At 41.4% G+C, this 16,702-nt stretch overlaps 1 protein-coding gene across 4 annotated transcripts in view; it reads left to right on the top strand.

The window, feature by feature from the left end:
- The window catches only part of ano10a (anoctamin 10a), a 40,111-nt gene extending 26,113 nt beyond the window's left edge, over positions 1-13,998 (top strand). For 2 of the 4 annotated variants that reach the window (XM_065957661.1, XM_065957660.1), the window contains 3 exons: positions 3,375-3,491; positions 5,509-5,525; positions 8,994-9,126. In XM_065957661.1, the coding sequence (XP_065813733.1) occupies positions 3,375-3,491; positions 5,509-5,525; positions 8,994-9,111 (252 nt within the window). In that variant the 3' untranslated portion in view covers positions 9,112-9,126. Of the gene's footprint in view, positions 1-3,374; positions 3,492-5,508; positions 5,526-8,993; positions 9,127-11,869 lie in introns of those variants that run through there. The other 2 variants (XM_065957662.1, XM_065957663.1) reach the window with 2 other exon arrangements.
- Positions 13,999-16,702: the final 2,704 nt, after the last annotated feature.

The following is a 16,702-nucleotide window of genomic DNA, read 5'->3' as shown; positions in this document are numbered from 1 at the left end:
TGGGTTTACTTACCGCTGAATGAGACGTGAGACGACGTAGTTTCTACACAATGTGAGCGATAAGCTGAGGTTCGCTTCTGGACCAATGGCGCTTGTGCATGTAAGTGAGGGGGCGTGGCTTTCAGGGAGTTCAGAGGGGAGGTATAGGGTGCAGACGGAGCACTGTGGGAATGCTACTTTCAAAATCATGCTTGTTGTCGAAAAATGACCAACCCTGTCTTTAACTGTCAGATTGCTGCCATCTTTAAACCATTGAATGTATAAAACATGGAGGTAGTCTCAGTAACGCCCCACATTGGATTATGAAGAACTGTTGTGAAGCACAAAGAGAGCAGCTATAACATGTCAGTCAACTCAGCCATGTCCGTTATTATGAAAAATATGTATAACTCTTCAACTTAATTAAATCAAAACAGACAAGCTATTAACCCCTCGCTCAATTCAACTAATAAATGAATGAGCTATGAAAAACCTTTTTTTTTTCTGGAACCAGGCTGCAAAAATATTTATTTTCGCTGTAAAAATGGTCATTTAGACATTGGACATAATGGGGATTGTCCAGCTTTTGCAGCCGGTCTCAAGTGGCCACTCAGGGAACTGTAAACTTTTGGCTCTTCTGCATCGGTTTCATTATTCGACATCTGAGGTTGCCGGCTGCTTTCAACCTGACACACTGGTTTGTAGTTATTCAGATGAGCTTTGCGATCAGTATTATGATGTAAAGTGAAGACCTTCGTTTTAAAGCAAAGGTTTTAAATGCAGCAGAGTGTCTCAGTTATATTGAAACATTCTGCTCATGTCAAATCACATAAAAGGCCGAATTAGCAGTTCCTCATCAGTTGGACTGACATGCTAATTTCCCAATTAACAGTGAAGGGGTGCTATGGTAACAGCATTAAGAGCTGAATACTGAATAATGTGGGTGGTGGTGGTGGGGGGGGGGGGCTGTTGCAGCAGCATCCTTCTTGATTTGTGCTCGTCTTATCATTGATGCTCTCATGTTTTAAGGAAATGGTCTTGAGGTAAGGACACAAGCTGGGTCATTATTCCTGATACAATGTCTGGAATAACATTTTGGGATGGTTAACTTTTGCCGCAATTAGAAGCTTGATGTTTTTGTCCAGAGGAGTCACATCCGTCGTCATCTTGAAAACACAGCAGACAGAAGGGCATCATACGTCAAGATCACGGTGTTCTCAGTGTAATGATGACAACGAGCATTTGAAGTTTGATCACATTCAGTTTGTCAGACAGAAAATAATTTATAGTGAGACCTTGAAGAGAAGAAAAAAAAACACTCCAGAAGTCACTTTGTCCCTCCAGTCTTAACGGGGCGTCCTCTCGCTCTCAGTCTAACCTTGCGCTGGCCAACACTCAGAAATATAAATGATCCGAGAATTGCATTAGCAATCAACTAAGGGCTGGCGAGTTTATTGCGCACTTTCAATCAATATGTCACGAAGATCGGAGATTTCTTAGCTTTTTAATTAGGAGGAGCTTCTGTCCTGAAGGGAATGAAAATGTTTTTTGGTTTTTGCTTCTTTAAAGGAGAGCTCTGGTGTTTTTTAAATTGTAGGACCTTGACCTATTTTTTTCCCCCACTCTTTCCTTTGGAACTGACCAAATAATAAACTACTTTATTTAAATGTAACGTTCCCTGAGCATGACATTTAAACACTTACTGTGATTTCAATGTTAAAAACAGGGTGAAATCAAGAAGTAGGGATGTTAAGATTCATCGCAAGGCACTTAGAAATTGAGGCCACTTGAGGCTGGCTCCAAAAGACTCAGAAGTCCCTTACACAGACCATATTAAGATGTCCAACAGAAAACTGAAACAAGGTCAATAACTGACCAGTGTCTCAGTTTTATTGGCTGCTTTAATACATAAATGTTATAGAGTGGATGTAGTTTACGATGACCATTTTAGATGGCAGCTAATAATAACATATATTATTATAGACATATATTTGACCTGAACATATAGGCCTATTACCACTTGAACGTTGTTATAATTCATCTTACCCAAATGACTTAGTTCAATAAGCCTGAAGCTCATTTCTATGGAGCAGCGTGCCCTCACACCATTTGTTCAATCTACAGTAGCACCCCAGACTCAATTACTATGATGAGGAAAAGGTACTGAATCAAAGGAGCCGATGGCAGTTGGCCGTCCTCCAGATGGACTGGCACAGGTGTGTGTGTGTGTGCATGGCAGGCCATTTTTTAGTGTGTTTGTGTGGGTTCATATGTTTGTGTATGTGCATGCATGTGAAAGTGTTCCATCATCTTCATGGGGGAAAACAACACCCTGATGTGTGCAGGTCGTCTGTTTGACCTGAGCTCTGAGTTCCTGAAAGTTTTGGGCTGTACTGAATGTGTGAACACAAATGAATGGTTTATTCACCAGACTTTACCCGTAGTGTTTCCCCACATAATAAAACTGCTTCCTCAGTTTTTCTGCATGCCAGTGTGTTCTTCTCTACCCTTCAATGGTACTGCATACAGGCAAAAACTGTCATCATAGCCTCTGACTCTGTTGCTTTTGTCTGACACTTCCAAGTGGTTCTATTTACGTCATGTCCTGCTATGTGTATCACAAACTCAGGAAGATTTAATAGGCAGACTGCCTGAAATATTTTGAAAAGGAGTGCACAGCTGGAATCAGCCAAAAAAAATCACAACCGGTGAATCTCTCATTTAGGCGTTACAATTGTTTTTAGTTCCTGCTGTTACAATCACCACTGAGAGGTAAAGCAATGGAAAAAGGGCCCCAATTATTTTTTTTATAAATAGCTCCTTCACAAGTTTGTGACCGACAGGCATATTCACCCCAAAACACCTGATTTCAGACTGGCATCAGGGTGTACCCGGTTTACAAGTCACAGACACAGTGAGATTGATTTTTGGTGGCGGCTGTGGCTCAGTTGGTAGAGTCTGTCGTCTCGTGACCGGAATGTCAGGGGTTCGATCCCAAGCTTCTGCAGCCACATGTCTGATGTGTCCTTGGGCAAGACACTTAAACCCAAGTTGCTCCTGCTGCTTCGTTGGTGGTGTGTATGAATGGGATTACTATAGTTACTTCTGATGGTCACTTTACACAGCAGCCTCTACCATCAGTGTGTGAATGTGTAGGTGTGACCAGCGGTGTAAAAGCGCTTTGAGTAGTCAGAAGACTAGAGAAGTGTTATACAAGCTCAAGTCCATTAACCATTTTATTGAACATCAAAGTCTCCCATTAAGAAAACTTAAAAATCTCTCTTCCACTGCACCTTCCCCATTCCACGTTTTCAAAGCAAAAACATTCAAACTTCATCTGAAGGATTTAATCCCTGTTTTTTGTTTTGTTTTGTGTGTTTGTTGTGTGATTTCAGCATACTCTGTTGGCCGTCAAGTTCATCCTGGCCTTCCTCATCCCAGATGTTCCCAAACACATCCAGATCCAACTGGCACGCCTGGAGTACGAATCGTTGGAGGCGCTCAAGAAGAGGGTAAAACACATTTTTATCATTCTATGGGCCAAGATTCAACCAACCTTTTTTTTTTTTTTTTTAGCTGAACAAAATAGTGATAACAGCACAAACAACAGCTGCAACAACAGGACAATCAGAAAAGAATGCAGACTGCTCATGTTTACAGTCCATTCACATATTCTGATAAAAGGACACTTTATTGGGCATCTTAACTTTGAGGTGTCACAAAGGTTAACTCTTATTTAGACCACATTAACACCAACACAATCCACTGAAAATTTGATCTTTTTCAGTTTTATTTTTTATAAAAGCTCCGCATTCAGACGACAACATTATGAAACCAACAACTAGACGCTGTAGTATACGACGCTGCCAGGCCAGTAGCTGGCAGTGTGACTTTGTAATGAAACAACACACTCATGCACACATACTCGTCCTTCTGCAGAGCGTTGAGGTGTAAACATACAAAAATGACAAACACACAAACGTTTGTGTGTACGGATGATGAGGTGGGGCTTGATACTCGTAGTGACCCTGAACTGAAGAGCGAGACACTTTTAAGAAATTGTCGACTCAGAGTTAAGTCCTTCGGCATTTTCTCAGACAGATCTTGGGAGTCTGCCATTGTTGTAGTCAACGGCTATTGACTTGAAACACAGTGTGCATGTATAAAATGTCTCTGTTTTCAGAGGAACTGCATATTTCCAGTTTCCAAGACGATGGAGGCGGTGCAGTTTTCAAAAGTTAGTAGTCTGGCAGCATTTGTAGTATAAACGAACTGCTAAACCGCAGACTGAAGTGTCTGTTAACATTGTTTATGTGCACGTCTTTGTGCTTTTTTAAAATTAGAAGCATTAATTCTGACTTTCTGACTATTAGCTGTAGACTCAAATATACCCCATGCAAGGAGTGAATGAAGTTATGACTTCTTAAAAAGAGTTAAGTCAAACTCCATCTAGGTTAGCTTTTCTTAGCTCTAATTTCACATTTATATTTGATATAAAATGGAGCTTCTTGCTAGTTGAAATACATTTTTTACCTCATTACTTTGCCACATCTTTGCATTTCAATGCTGTATGGGTTGCTAGGGGTTACCAAAATTACCATCTCCAAAAATTCAGGGACACTCAGGAAATGATGCATCAATAATTACTAAATAGTGGCTGTAGTTTGTTGAAGGATGGTGCACATAATGTTTTTACTTACTTAATGAGATATTTCTTACATTTCTTAAATAAGCCAGTCAATAATAAGTCAAATCATCTTCCCAACTTGTGAGATTCAAATCAAATCCAGCCCTAGATGATGTCATGAAATGGATTTTACAGTTTTATTAGGAATTTATTTAGACGATTTTCTCAAACATACATTATGACATATAGTATCGAAACTCTCACTCTCACACACATAAACATTTATAAATGTATGTACACACAACTTGTGGCCTTGTTGATGCTGTAACTCTCCAAACTACCATCCTCCCCACACAATGTACACAGAGTGAAGATCTCACATATGTGGCCATTACTTATGCTTTTCCATAGCTTCCCATTTAGCATCGGGAGTGAGCTCTTGATGTCCGTCCCAGACCACTTTGCAGAAGATAAATGGTGTGCGTTATGTTAATAGTATTGATATGGCTCCACAGTAAAGCATTAGCTCTCTCAGCACCGCAGCCATTTGTTTGATGTGGGCTGACGGGCCTGAGTGCTTCTCTGATGAGCTGTTTGGCTTTCACTTCATCATTTGTCTCTCGTGCTCTTTTTTTTTTAGTTGTTGTCAGACTTCTATTGCTGCACAGTATGTGTACATTTTGAGGAAACATTACATTACAGTTTCTCCTTCCACCAAAAGACCCTGCAATGTTTACATCGATGTATGACAAACTGCAGCTTGCATACAGTCAGCTGATGGTGTTCATTTTCAGACATGATGAAACCCTGCTGCCTGCTGCCTGCTTTAGCTCTCTCTTTCTTTGAACAGCCAGTGTTGTTTGGTTTGATCAGTGTTGTTCTGTGGTCTCTTGGTTCTGCAGAGAGAGCACCGAGGAGGGTGAGTAGCTCTTTTAACAACGGAGTGCAAATCATTCAAAGGTTTTGTGTGTCTCCGTTACATTGTTGACACCTCATCTTTTTTACCCTAACTCTGTTGGTTTGATTTGGAATCTCTAATCTAACATGGCTTCATTTTGAAAGTTAGGGACCCCTTTTTATCAACAGTCATAACCGAGATTAGGACAAGTTCTTTCGGGATTTAACCATCAGCATGATCTAAAACTTAACCATCAACGACAGAGGGTTGTTCTACAAAGCTAAGCTCTGGCCTTATTCAAACTGCCTGTTCAAGGAGCGATGTGTACGTCCCCTGGCCTGCACTCTGGAAGTCACAGAGGCGTCTGTGGCGCCAAGGTAGTAACAGAGGCGTTACAGGGGCAAGATGGGATCAGCAAGCAGAGCAGGGGAGAACAGCGCTAAGTGTGTGTGTGCATGCATAAGTGTGTGTGTGTGTGTTTGGAGTTCCCGCTGTTTCTGTACAGGTTGTGCTTCCGCCATGCCGTAACGCGATGTGAATTAACAGACCAAGACACCACTTCTGCACCCTTGCAGGATCAATAGGAATGTACAAAGACTTAATGAAGACGGAGCGTCCTTGCGGCGATGTTTCAGATTTGCAATCTGAAGAGGCTTTTGTTGAAGTTGGCCTGACAGAACCTGAAACAGTGAAGGGAGCGTGAGTGCCATTACACACACAGAAGTGGAGGGACAAGAAACAAAAACTACCTTCGATCGTCTGTTCTAATGTAACTCAGTTTACAGCGGGAGGAGGTTGAGGCTCTTGGTCGATCGTTATTTCCCCATAATCATGGGAACAATACATCATAATGCAGAACGTACTCGGACAGAAGATTCACGTTGTCAACAGGTCTTTATAGTGACATTTCTTATATATGTGTGTGTGTTCCATTTTTGGCTTTCTTGGATAGGAGAGCAGGAGAGCTGAAGAGAGAAGGGAAACGTTGGGAGAGAATGAGTGGGGGATGACGTGCGGCAAAGGGCCAAGATCGGACTCACAGCCGCTGTGACTAGGATCATAACCTCTATACATGAGGTGTGTGTTGTGTCAAATTCGGATCACCCTCGACTCAGACCTGGTCAGGTGTTGCCTTAGTCTTGTCTGTGTCTTTGAACACTCAGTCAATTTCTTGAGTCTAACTATCTTCAAAATGGAATTCAAATCAAATTGCAGAGCAGTCTTCAAAATCATGAGTCAGGAAACCAAAAAAAAAAAACAGAGCGCAAAATAAGGCTTTATTCATCCGTACAGAAAATCAAAGCCTGAGCCTTTCAGCTGAAAAAACTGACCAAGACAAAGAATATCACACAATATATACTTTTTGTGAGGATGGTATCCGCCTTCTCCACCATTAGATTCTCCTACTTCATGATATACAGGCTTCATATCTCTATCTATGTCCCACATGGGCCTCACAGCCCCAGCCATGTCCCATACATCGCCACATGCTATTCTCAGAAGTTAGCGGTCAAAAAAACCTACTGCAATGTCATGTCTTCTTGATAAATGGGGGTAAATATCTGGCCAACCATCTGCTATCCAACATAGCATGTATGTCAGGTTTTCTTGTATTTGTCTCTCCTTCACCTCTCGTAAATGTCAGGTTAGCCTAAGATTTATTACTTAATTACCCCAAAAGCGAGCTCGTATGAAACTTGAGACCTCACTTTTTGACCATGCAAAATTTCATCTAAGCATTGACTTTTTTCACTCTATCGTTGATGAGTTTCACTTTGTAGGCTCAGTTTGAATTCATTCTGCCCTTCTGCATTTCATCCTTAGTTGATTATGTTGTGTTTATAATATGCAACCCTCACACTATTGTTATTTATTTATCTAATTTGCATAATATGTGTCTATTAGTTCATTATTATACTGAAATACTATTATGATTATTCATGACCACTTTGTATAAATGTTGATTCTAAGGACTATGAATACATGCCTACAGGTGGGACACTACATGTGCGACATAACCGCTAGGCTATCTGGCGCCCTCTATATACTAAAATTCCATTATCCACCAGACTCCATTGATGACAACCATGAACCAACCATGCGTAACACTTTAGTTGCCTTTTTTACTGTTGCCTCGATGAGATAGTTTTGTTATTGCGTGTTGCACAAGTATTTTGGTGCATCAGAACTAACCATTTGACCATCACTAAAGTCAAGCATTAGCCGTTTTCACAAACACCTCGGCCCTGTGATTGACTAGCAAACAGTCCAGGGTGTACCCCGCCTTTCCCCCAATGGCAACTGGGATCAGCTCCAGCCCCCCCCCGCGACCCCGAACGGGGAAACAACGGTGTAGATAGTTGATGGACTCTGCGTTCTTACATTGTTGACCTTAACTTCATGTGTCAACTTCTCTAGGGGGCTGGCAGGAACATTTCAGGGTAGAGTTGTAGTTTTGTGCGTATGTGAAAACCACCAATTAACACAAACAAACTCAGCCTTTGTGGTTTGCAGCCATTACAAGTCTTTACTACAGCTACAGTTGAGGATTCTTCTGGAGCTATTTCAAAACGTTCATGTAGATATCAGTCAATTAGACCCTTAAATAGGTTGAAGTTCAGCAGGGTGACTGAAACACAGAGGTGATGCATTCAGCCAGGAGAGCTGTTTAACATGCGCAAGGTAAAGAACCACCTGAAGTGTTGTGGAATGTAACGATGCTGTGTGTTATCATCTCTTCATTACGTTTGTGAATTAGTCAGAAGTGTTTGATTGAAATTCAACAAGTTGCCCTTTACCCCCCCCGCGGTGCTCGAGAGAATATGAATGCAGCTGAGTGAAATCTGCACCAACATGCAGACACTGGCAGTCGCAGCAGAGTATGCAGGATTAAAATGGTGAGAGGGGAAAACTTGTGCAGAGATCTCACGTTTCCCTCAGGAGACACTCGATCAGACGGACAGGTGACCTTCTTGGCTGAACTCGTGCAGCTTACAAGTCCCCTTCCTTCCCCTGCAGAGCCATCTGATCAGATCAGTCACAGCACAACAGCACAAATTCACTTCATACCGTAACACTGACTTCATCAGACGGGGAAAACAGAAGAACATGAGATGAGAACTTTCAGAGGTCACCCCAAAGCATGGAAAAGAAAAGAAGGGCATTGTCGTTAACACAGGAAACTATACAAATAAATCAGCATCCTAGGAGTGATTGTATTTCTTCTCTAAACGTTGCTAGCAGGAAAAGATTGTCACAGTTAAGTCTTCTTTGTGTCTAGCTGATGTTCTGTGTTTAAGGCAGTATAAAAGGTTTTGGTATTTGAGCAGATCGGACAAGTTTTCAGAACTTAGATCTCTGTTCTGGCACCTTGACAGCGAAGGACTTTTTTCCCAACAGGGCTGTTTGAGTCGGGGAGAAGGGGAGGCTGACAAATCCATTTTGATGTATGTAGCCCAATATAACTAATTACAATATGTGTCTCAATAGGATGTACAATCGTCATACGCCACTCTCTGGAAGGTTTATTTACAACCAAGAGCGGAGCAAAATATCCATATCACGAGAACTACAAGACCACGCTGGAATAAAGAGGAAAAACATGTAAACAAAATATTGCCTTGTTTTTCTGAGGTTGATTTGTTGTTCGCTTGGGTGCCTGTTTTGACGTAATTTTGATGAAGTGATGTAAAATACGATCATCATTCCGGTCAATTTCAAAATAAAACACAATAATAGGGACACTGTGCGTTTCTTTGACTTCAAGTTCTGTTCCATTCAGCTTGACCCGTGCTTCTAGCAGAGTGGCTCTGCTGGCACGCTCTGGATACGGACCGCGGCGCTCGCCGTGGAAACAGGAGCGATGATCAGAGTGGTAGTGACGGACCGTGGCGCATGGAGTATGTGGAAAATTGGGAATAAGAGTGATGCACAGTTAGGGGCGTGACTGATCTGACTAAGCGGGTGCATTTCAGCTGTTTGCCAGGAGGCTTTAGGCCGACCTCAGCTCCAACTCTCTGCATGTTTCTGGATTGATCAAATTTGAATTGGAGATTTTATTTCCAATTTCCAAAATGTCACCCGCCATTGTTGGGCTCTTCAGAAGTGAACTGGGTGACATGACTGAGACTACGTCCATGCTTTATGTGAAGTCTGTTGTGAATACAGAGCTGCACAATGTTTCTTTTCTTGAGGTTGATCTGAATGTCAAAACTTTGTGGACTCCAGAGACGAGCCTCTGAGGACAGCGGGGTGAGATCACTAATTGGTCCGTCTCTTTTCTTGCGTCTTTGCATCGTCTTTTTCTCTCTCGTGTTAACCCCCCCCCCCCCCCCACGCTGAAGACATCCTGTCGGTTAACCGTCTTGACATTTAAACTCATTAATTCTCTGGATTCTGCTCTGGAGGATGTTTCCTATCTTTCTGCCTCTAGTTGAAATAAATGAATTGCCCCCTTGTGTTCCTGGGGGGAGTGGGTTTGTGTGTAGCCCCTCTGCTGCCCCCTGAAGACTCCGCTCTGAAGCCTGAAAAGCTGCATCAGCAGAACCCCCCCCCCCTCCTCTGAATCAGTCTGCAGATCAGAAACTTAAATAACTTCCAATTTGCCTGCTTTGCCAGAAGCATGGAGGAACTAATTGATTAAAAAGTGACTCTGCCAAGATCAGCATCCAGGGAGGAGGGGCGTGTTCAAAGTCGTCGACTGTCATTTATTAACCAGAGCAGCATGGTGAACACACACACACACACACACACACACACACACTCTTTGCTCCTGTCTGACCTTGTGGAAAAATCCCAGTGCACACAGCTCTGCTGTTTTGACAGCTGTGAAAAGATCTGATCTGGGTTTCAGGATCATGTTTTTGCTTACACTGTAACTCCAGCCCGCATCCAAGGCGTTGAGCTGTGCCGTCGTGCTCCTGATGACCCATGATCCTCTCCGAGCCGTGTGCTGTCAGCAGAGCACCTACAAACAATACCTGCCTCACATTCTGCTTCATGTCCCTGTGTGATCCAGAGAGAGCCGTCCCTGTCCTCCTCAGTCCCCGACTAGAGACTGTCCAGAACCTCTTCTCACACAGTGAACACTGTCTGTGCAGATTCTGCTCAGGACTTCATGTCCTTTTAGGAAACAGTAAGAGACACACAGAACTGGTAACACACAGCCAGAGAGGAGCTGTTTACCTCTGTGGTATCTTCAGGAGAAGATTGTACAGCCTTTGACTAACGGACAATGTTTTCGTACTGCAGGTCTTAGCTGTGAAGTGAATCTAAAGACAGCATCAGCAATGCTTTGTTTTTTGTTATATTAAAGTGACAGGTTGGTAGTTTTGAAGTAGGGTTTGAAAAGGAACTTGTCAACAGTAAGTATATTAGCCACAGGAGATGCCAGTCAGCACGGCTCCTTAAAAGGAGAGACCGGCTGGAGGGCCTGCACTGAAGCTAGGTTCTACATCTCTGCAGACGAGGTGCTTTGTCATCATGTCATTTACCTCATTTTCAGAAAAGCAGAGCTAAAAAAAACATCAGTGTAAACGTACTCCAAAACTTTATCCTTCCTAGATTATTCTGGCTCTGGTCCTTACTTTGAGGAAAGCCTGTTTTCAAAACAAGATGATGAACCAAGGGAGCTGAGGGAGGCGGCGTTTGCCTCGTAATTTAACAAGCAAAGTTAAAGAGAGGACAGAGGTTTACTGTCTCAAAATCATCCTAAACAATAAATATAAAGTATATGATAACTAGTTTATGATAGCAGACACGTGGCGTTTACCTCATAATAATAAGAGGGCAAAAGAAAATCTCTCAGTTAAAGAGAGAAAAGTGAAAAATTAATCTTTTACACTGAATCCAAAAGTGCTCTTATTATCATATTATTGTTGAAAGCAATAAAACAGAAATGTTTAATGAAATACAGCACTACAAGAAAATGACTCATGGTTTATCTAGGTTTAAGAATTCATGAATAAACATTTGTAATTCTGCGATTTAAATCTTGTTGGATTTTAGCTCTGATAAGATGAGTTTTTTTTGTGATGCTATCCAGCCTTATTCCAGTACGATGATAAACTTTAAAGCAGGATGTTTGCAGCCAATGTAAAACCTCTGCTGCGGAAAAAGGAGCCAATGATTAAGTGCCAAAAACTTCAGTTCCTTGAGTGTCTAGGATTGCTGCAAAAGCCAATGAACCCCCACTAGATCCCATATTAAACCTCACATTTCTACATGAGAAATCAATATGTTTACAGCCGGGTTCTGGTGGACAGTTGGAGCTGCTTAATGCCCACCTCAACAACCAGCATTGTGACACATACAGACACAGAAAGTGAAATGAATCATGACTCTCTCTCTCTCTCTGTGTGTTTCAGAAAATGCTGGAAGCCTCGGAGCTCAGTAAGTGAGGAGGAGAGGAAGCTGTACAGATACTGACGGACCGCTACATCATTTTGTTGTTTACACCCCTGTGCTGATACGCAATCACATGTATGTATTAAGACAAAGCCACGTGTTATTTTTGGGGGGGTTTATGTGGCTGATGTCCATGGTGTTCAAATGCAATATCTCCCCCGCATCACTAAAGAAGGAAACGACGGTAAACTGTTCTCAGAGTTTAGGATTGGACCGCTGTGTCAGATACACAGCTGTGATAACTGGTGTGTTGAGTTTGTATTTAAAGGAGGTGTACTGTAATGAAGTGTTATTTCAGGGGACACTCGGTGGGATTAAACGGGATAAATGACCTTTAGAATCACGTAAGAATGCTGAATTATGATCGACGATACTTTACCAAATATAGATGTTATATCAGAGACTGTAGATGGAAGGAGTTTGTTGTGTAGTCACTTAGGGTTGGGTTCTTTGAGTACTGTGGTGGTCTGGGATTATGCAACTGTAAAGGTTTGTTCACCTAAAATGACAAGTTATGAGTTCTCACTCCACAGGATGATGGTGTGCACGACATAAAGTTACCTCTCCAAAGCCTCCATGCAACAACACACTGACTTAAACTGACTTAAAATGAATGATGCTGATTATCCTTCAGTACTAAAGCTGCTTTAATTACAACACATTCTGTATGCTTGACTCCAGTTCTACACTCAAAGTATGGAAAAATGACGGCCTTAACATTTCACCTCTAGAAAACCTGATTTTAATCACCACTAAAAACAAACAATTCAATATTTGACCTTGAAAACTATTTTTATTTAGCTATCTGCAGAGGTATACGCCTCTCTTGAACACTCAGACCTGCGAATAAAAACTGTTTAAACACTGAATAAAGCAGTTTGATTTCTGGTTTGGTAATGAAAGGTCAGTTTGGTTTGGCCCTGAATTTCAAAATTGTAATACTTTGATGCTTTCAGTACCATGTGTTGTAAAACTAAACAACCGCAATGCAATAGCTTTAAAGGTCACATATTACGCAAAATACACTTCACCATGTTGTTCAAACACTAATGTGTCCGTAGCCGGTCTACAAACCCCTCAATTATGAGAAAAGTCCATCCTCTCCGTCTTTTGCTTGCTCCACCTTTCAGAAAATTTGGCCTCAAACAGGCCGTTTCGAGATTTTCCCTTCATGACATCACAAAGGGCAGTAACCCCTCCCCCAGGTGGGTGACACTCCCACAGCTAGGTGTTTGTTCTGCCCTCTGAGTCTGCCTTCTCACCGTAAAACAATTGGGAATGGTGTAAGAAAGCCCAAGCCAGCGATGCCCTTCCAGAGGGGCGTGGTCAGACACCGCTCATTTGCATTTAAAGGTACAGACACAGAAACAGCCTGTTCTGAGCAGGGCTGAAGTAGAGGGGTTAAAGGCATGATCAAATACAGGATCAGAGTGGGTTTAGAACAAGAAACTTCACAGACATGTATTGTGGAGCTCTGAGACCATATTTAATTTTTTGTCTAAAATGAGTATAATATGTGATCTTTAAATAAAAATCTGATCTTCAGTAATTTATTCAACCAAAAGCTGCCACCAGAGAAACAGCAAGGAATTTTCTTGCAATATTTTTAAATTAAAATGAAGAAAAGACCCAATTCATCATGTTCAAACACGTGGTACTGAGAAGTGTCGAACATTTAGACATTAACATCTTGATAAATGGTTTTTCACAGTGTTGATATGTGATTGAATTTCACGATTAAGTATTCAGCTGACTTTTTTCTGCACTTCTATAGAACAGAGATGATGACATGTGCTGATTCTGTTTGGCTGTCTTATCATAGCATGTGACCTACACAGGGTATTATCATATAACTAGTAATATAATCTGTAGCTCCTTCAGTTTGACTCAAGGTTAAAACTGTGCACTCCTGTTACGCCCCCTGTGCCTTTAAGTGAAAAGTCTTATCAGAATATTTGTTTTTATATGCTCTACAAAAACAGTCCTGCGTATTTACATGACTTATTGTACAGAAACTGTTATGAAGAATAAAGTCAAATGGAACCAACGAGGCTCTCTGTACCTTAAATAAATATAGAAGGAAATTAAATGTGTGTCCACTGTGTGTGTTTTTTTATGAATGTTTATATGTTTACACAGTGTCAGAGACAACTTTCAGTTCCTGGTTGAAGCTCTGCAGTGTTTGTGGAAATTCAGTTCATAGAAAGATCAACTCTAAGAGATTCAAGCTTGTGGAGCTGCTGCCCAGCTGAGAGGAAAACCTCCCGAGTGTCGTATAACCTGTAAATCACCACAGACTGCATTTCAACACCTTTTAAAGACCTGGATCCCAGCCTCATGTGTCCGAGCCACATGGCTCACCGTCTTATCACACAGCTCTGGGCTGGACTTAAAGCTGCAGGAAACAATATTTTATTCATTTATAAAGCCTTGATTAGAAAAATCCCACCATATATAACTACTTCATTAAACCACTCTCAGTCAAATCTCAACCTGGTTACTGGTTGATGCTCACGTCCTAACACTCCTCTGCTGCAATCACATGGAACACTTCAGACCCTCACACATTTGTACCTGTGGGTCAATTTAAAACTCTGATTAAAGTACTCATCCTTTGTAGGTAACAGCTTCTAATTGTGTTGCCGCCATTTTTGCACTTATTCTGTTTGTGCATGTTGTTTCTCTTTTGTTGTTCTCTCAACGTCATTGAAAATGAGGGCATGACATCACTGATTCTTCTAGAAAGGTTGAATGATTAAATGAATATTTATATAGCAGCTCAGTCAACTGGCTGTAAATTTAAAGGGATTGAGAAGCCGGGTACCAGAGCTGTACCCACTTTTAAATTGTATCTTAAATCTGACATTTAAATTAGTTTATAGGATGTTGTATTGTCATATTGTTGTACATGTATTTGAATGCATCCTCATATAGTGCTATGGGGTTTTATGAGATCAAATGTTGTTTACCCAAAGGCCCAACGAGGGACAAGAATTAGACATCAGTTTCCTGCTCTGTATTCAAACAATGTTAAATTGCATTGTCCCTATTAAATAAATATATTCAAAAAATCCAAATATTAGTGAAGACACCACAGTTTGGAAATTACCTTTTTTTCAACCCTTGTTTTTTTTTTATGTTATTAAACAATCTTAAACACCTTGTGAGAGAATAATAAAATATGACTACCACTCAGTCTGCAATGTGAAATATCACAGTTGCAATTGCATGACTTGTGTTAAAGGAGCAATATGTAACACCTAGTTATTAAAAGGGGTACTACAGTCCTATTTCAAAACATTGGAGAGAGCTGTCTGACCCCGCCCCCTCCTCTCTAGAGTCCATGTGCACACAGGTTGCCATGTCTTGCACACTGAAGCTTCAGTGTTTATCCAGCTCTGCATCGGTCTTGAAACCATTCCTGCGTTGTAACCTCTCCATTTTTCAAAAGAATCTTCAATATTGATCCTAGATTTAACATGTTTCTGCTCGTTGAGCTCATTAGAAAAAAAAAAACAACCTAAATAAACTTTTAGATTGTTTTTCTATCTGAACCAGTTTGCTTGCCTGCTTTCATCGCTGCCTGGCAAACTGAGGGGTGTCCAAAACGGCTGTGTAGAGGTGCTGCCTACTTCTCTGCTCAAAACAAAAACAAACCATTCTCGCTGCTGGGTTGTTGTCAGAGAAGCCAGCACTCCAACATAGCATGCTTCCTAAATGTCTGATGATATAGTACGGTCACTTTTTCATTTCATTCAGTAAATATCTTACATATTGGACCTTTAAGCGACAACATGAATGCAAAAGTACAAAGACCTGCAGTTCCTCAAGTGTCCACTTGAGACTGGCTGCAGAGGAATTAGGCCAGAATAGTTCATGTCTTTATCGGCATACACTGTAGGGAGGTTGAATTTTTGTATCACTCATCTGTTTTGATTTTATGAAGGATAAGAGCTCATTGACCTCCATCGATGGGCTTCAAAAGTGCACTTTAGAAGCCAGTGGGTGATGTCACTGAGACTACATCCTTTTTTATAGTCTATGGTGTAGCTGCTACACCAAACAGGGGCTAGGCAATTAACACTGCACAAAAGCACCCATATTTGGCAGATGGCGGGTGATAATTTCAAACTCCTCATAGTTCTCATTATGTAACATTTTAACATTATGTATAATTTTAGCATCATTCCACTCATTACTTCCCAACAGCTTTCCAGCGTTGTTTCTAGCAGCAGCAGTAAGCAAATATTTTCATAAAATCTTTTAAATCTTTACTCTACACTTACTGCTCAGCAGAAAGTACAAGACAAAGATGTCATAGCTTGTGAAAGTGACGGCACATTTAGCAGCTAAATACATAAATACATGTTGTGTTTGTTGTTGATTTATGCATTTAAAGGCCCATCTAGGGAAGGCATTGTAAATACGCTTAAGCAATAGGTGTTGTAATGAGGCTATGGTTGAGTGTGTTCTACTACTCAAAGTGCTTTTACCCTGCAGGTCACACCTACTCATTCACACACTGATGGCAGAGTCTGCTGTGTTAAGTGTCCATCAGAAGGAGCTAATCCATTCATACACATTCACACACTGATGGCAGAGTCTGCTGTGTTAAGTGTCCATCAGAAGGAGCTAATCCATTCATACACATTCACACACCGCAGACGCAGCAGCGGGAGATCTTCGGGGTTAAGTGTCTTGCCTAAGGACACGTCGGACATGTGGCTGCAGGAGCTGGGGATCGAACCCTCCACCTTCCAGTTGACTGAAAAACCAAGACTCCACACACGAGA

This window comes from Labrus bergylta, chromosome 8 (assembly GCF_963930695.1).
Source record: "Labrus bergylta chromosome 8, fLabBer1.1, whole genome shotgun sequence".
NCBI lineage: Eukaryota > Metazoa > Chordata > Actinopteri > Labriformes > Labridae > Labrus > Labrus bergylta.
Note: the sequence above shows the minus strand (reverse complement) of the source record. Positions and strands in the feature narration are given on the sequence as shown.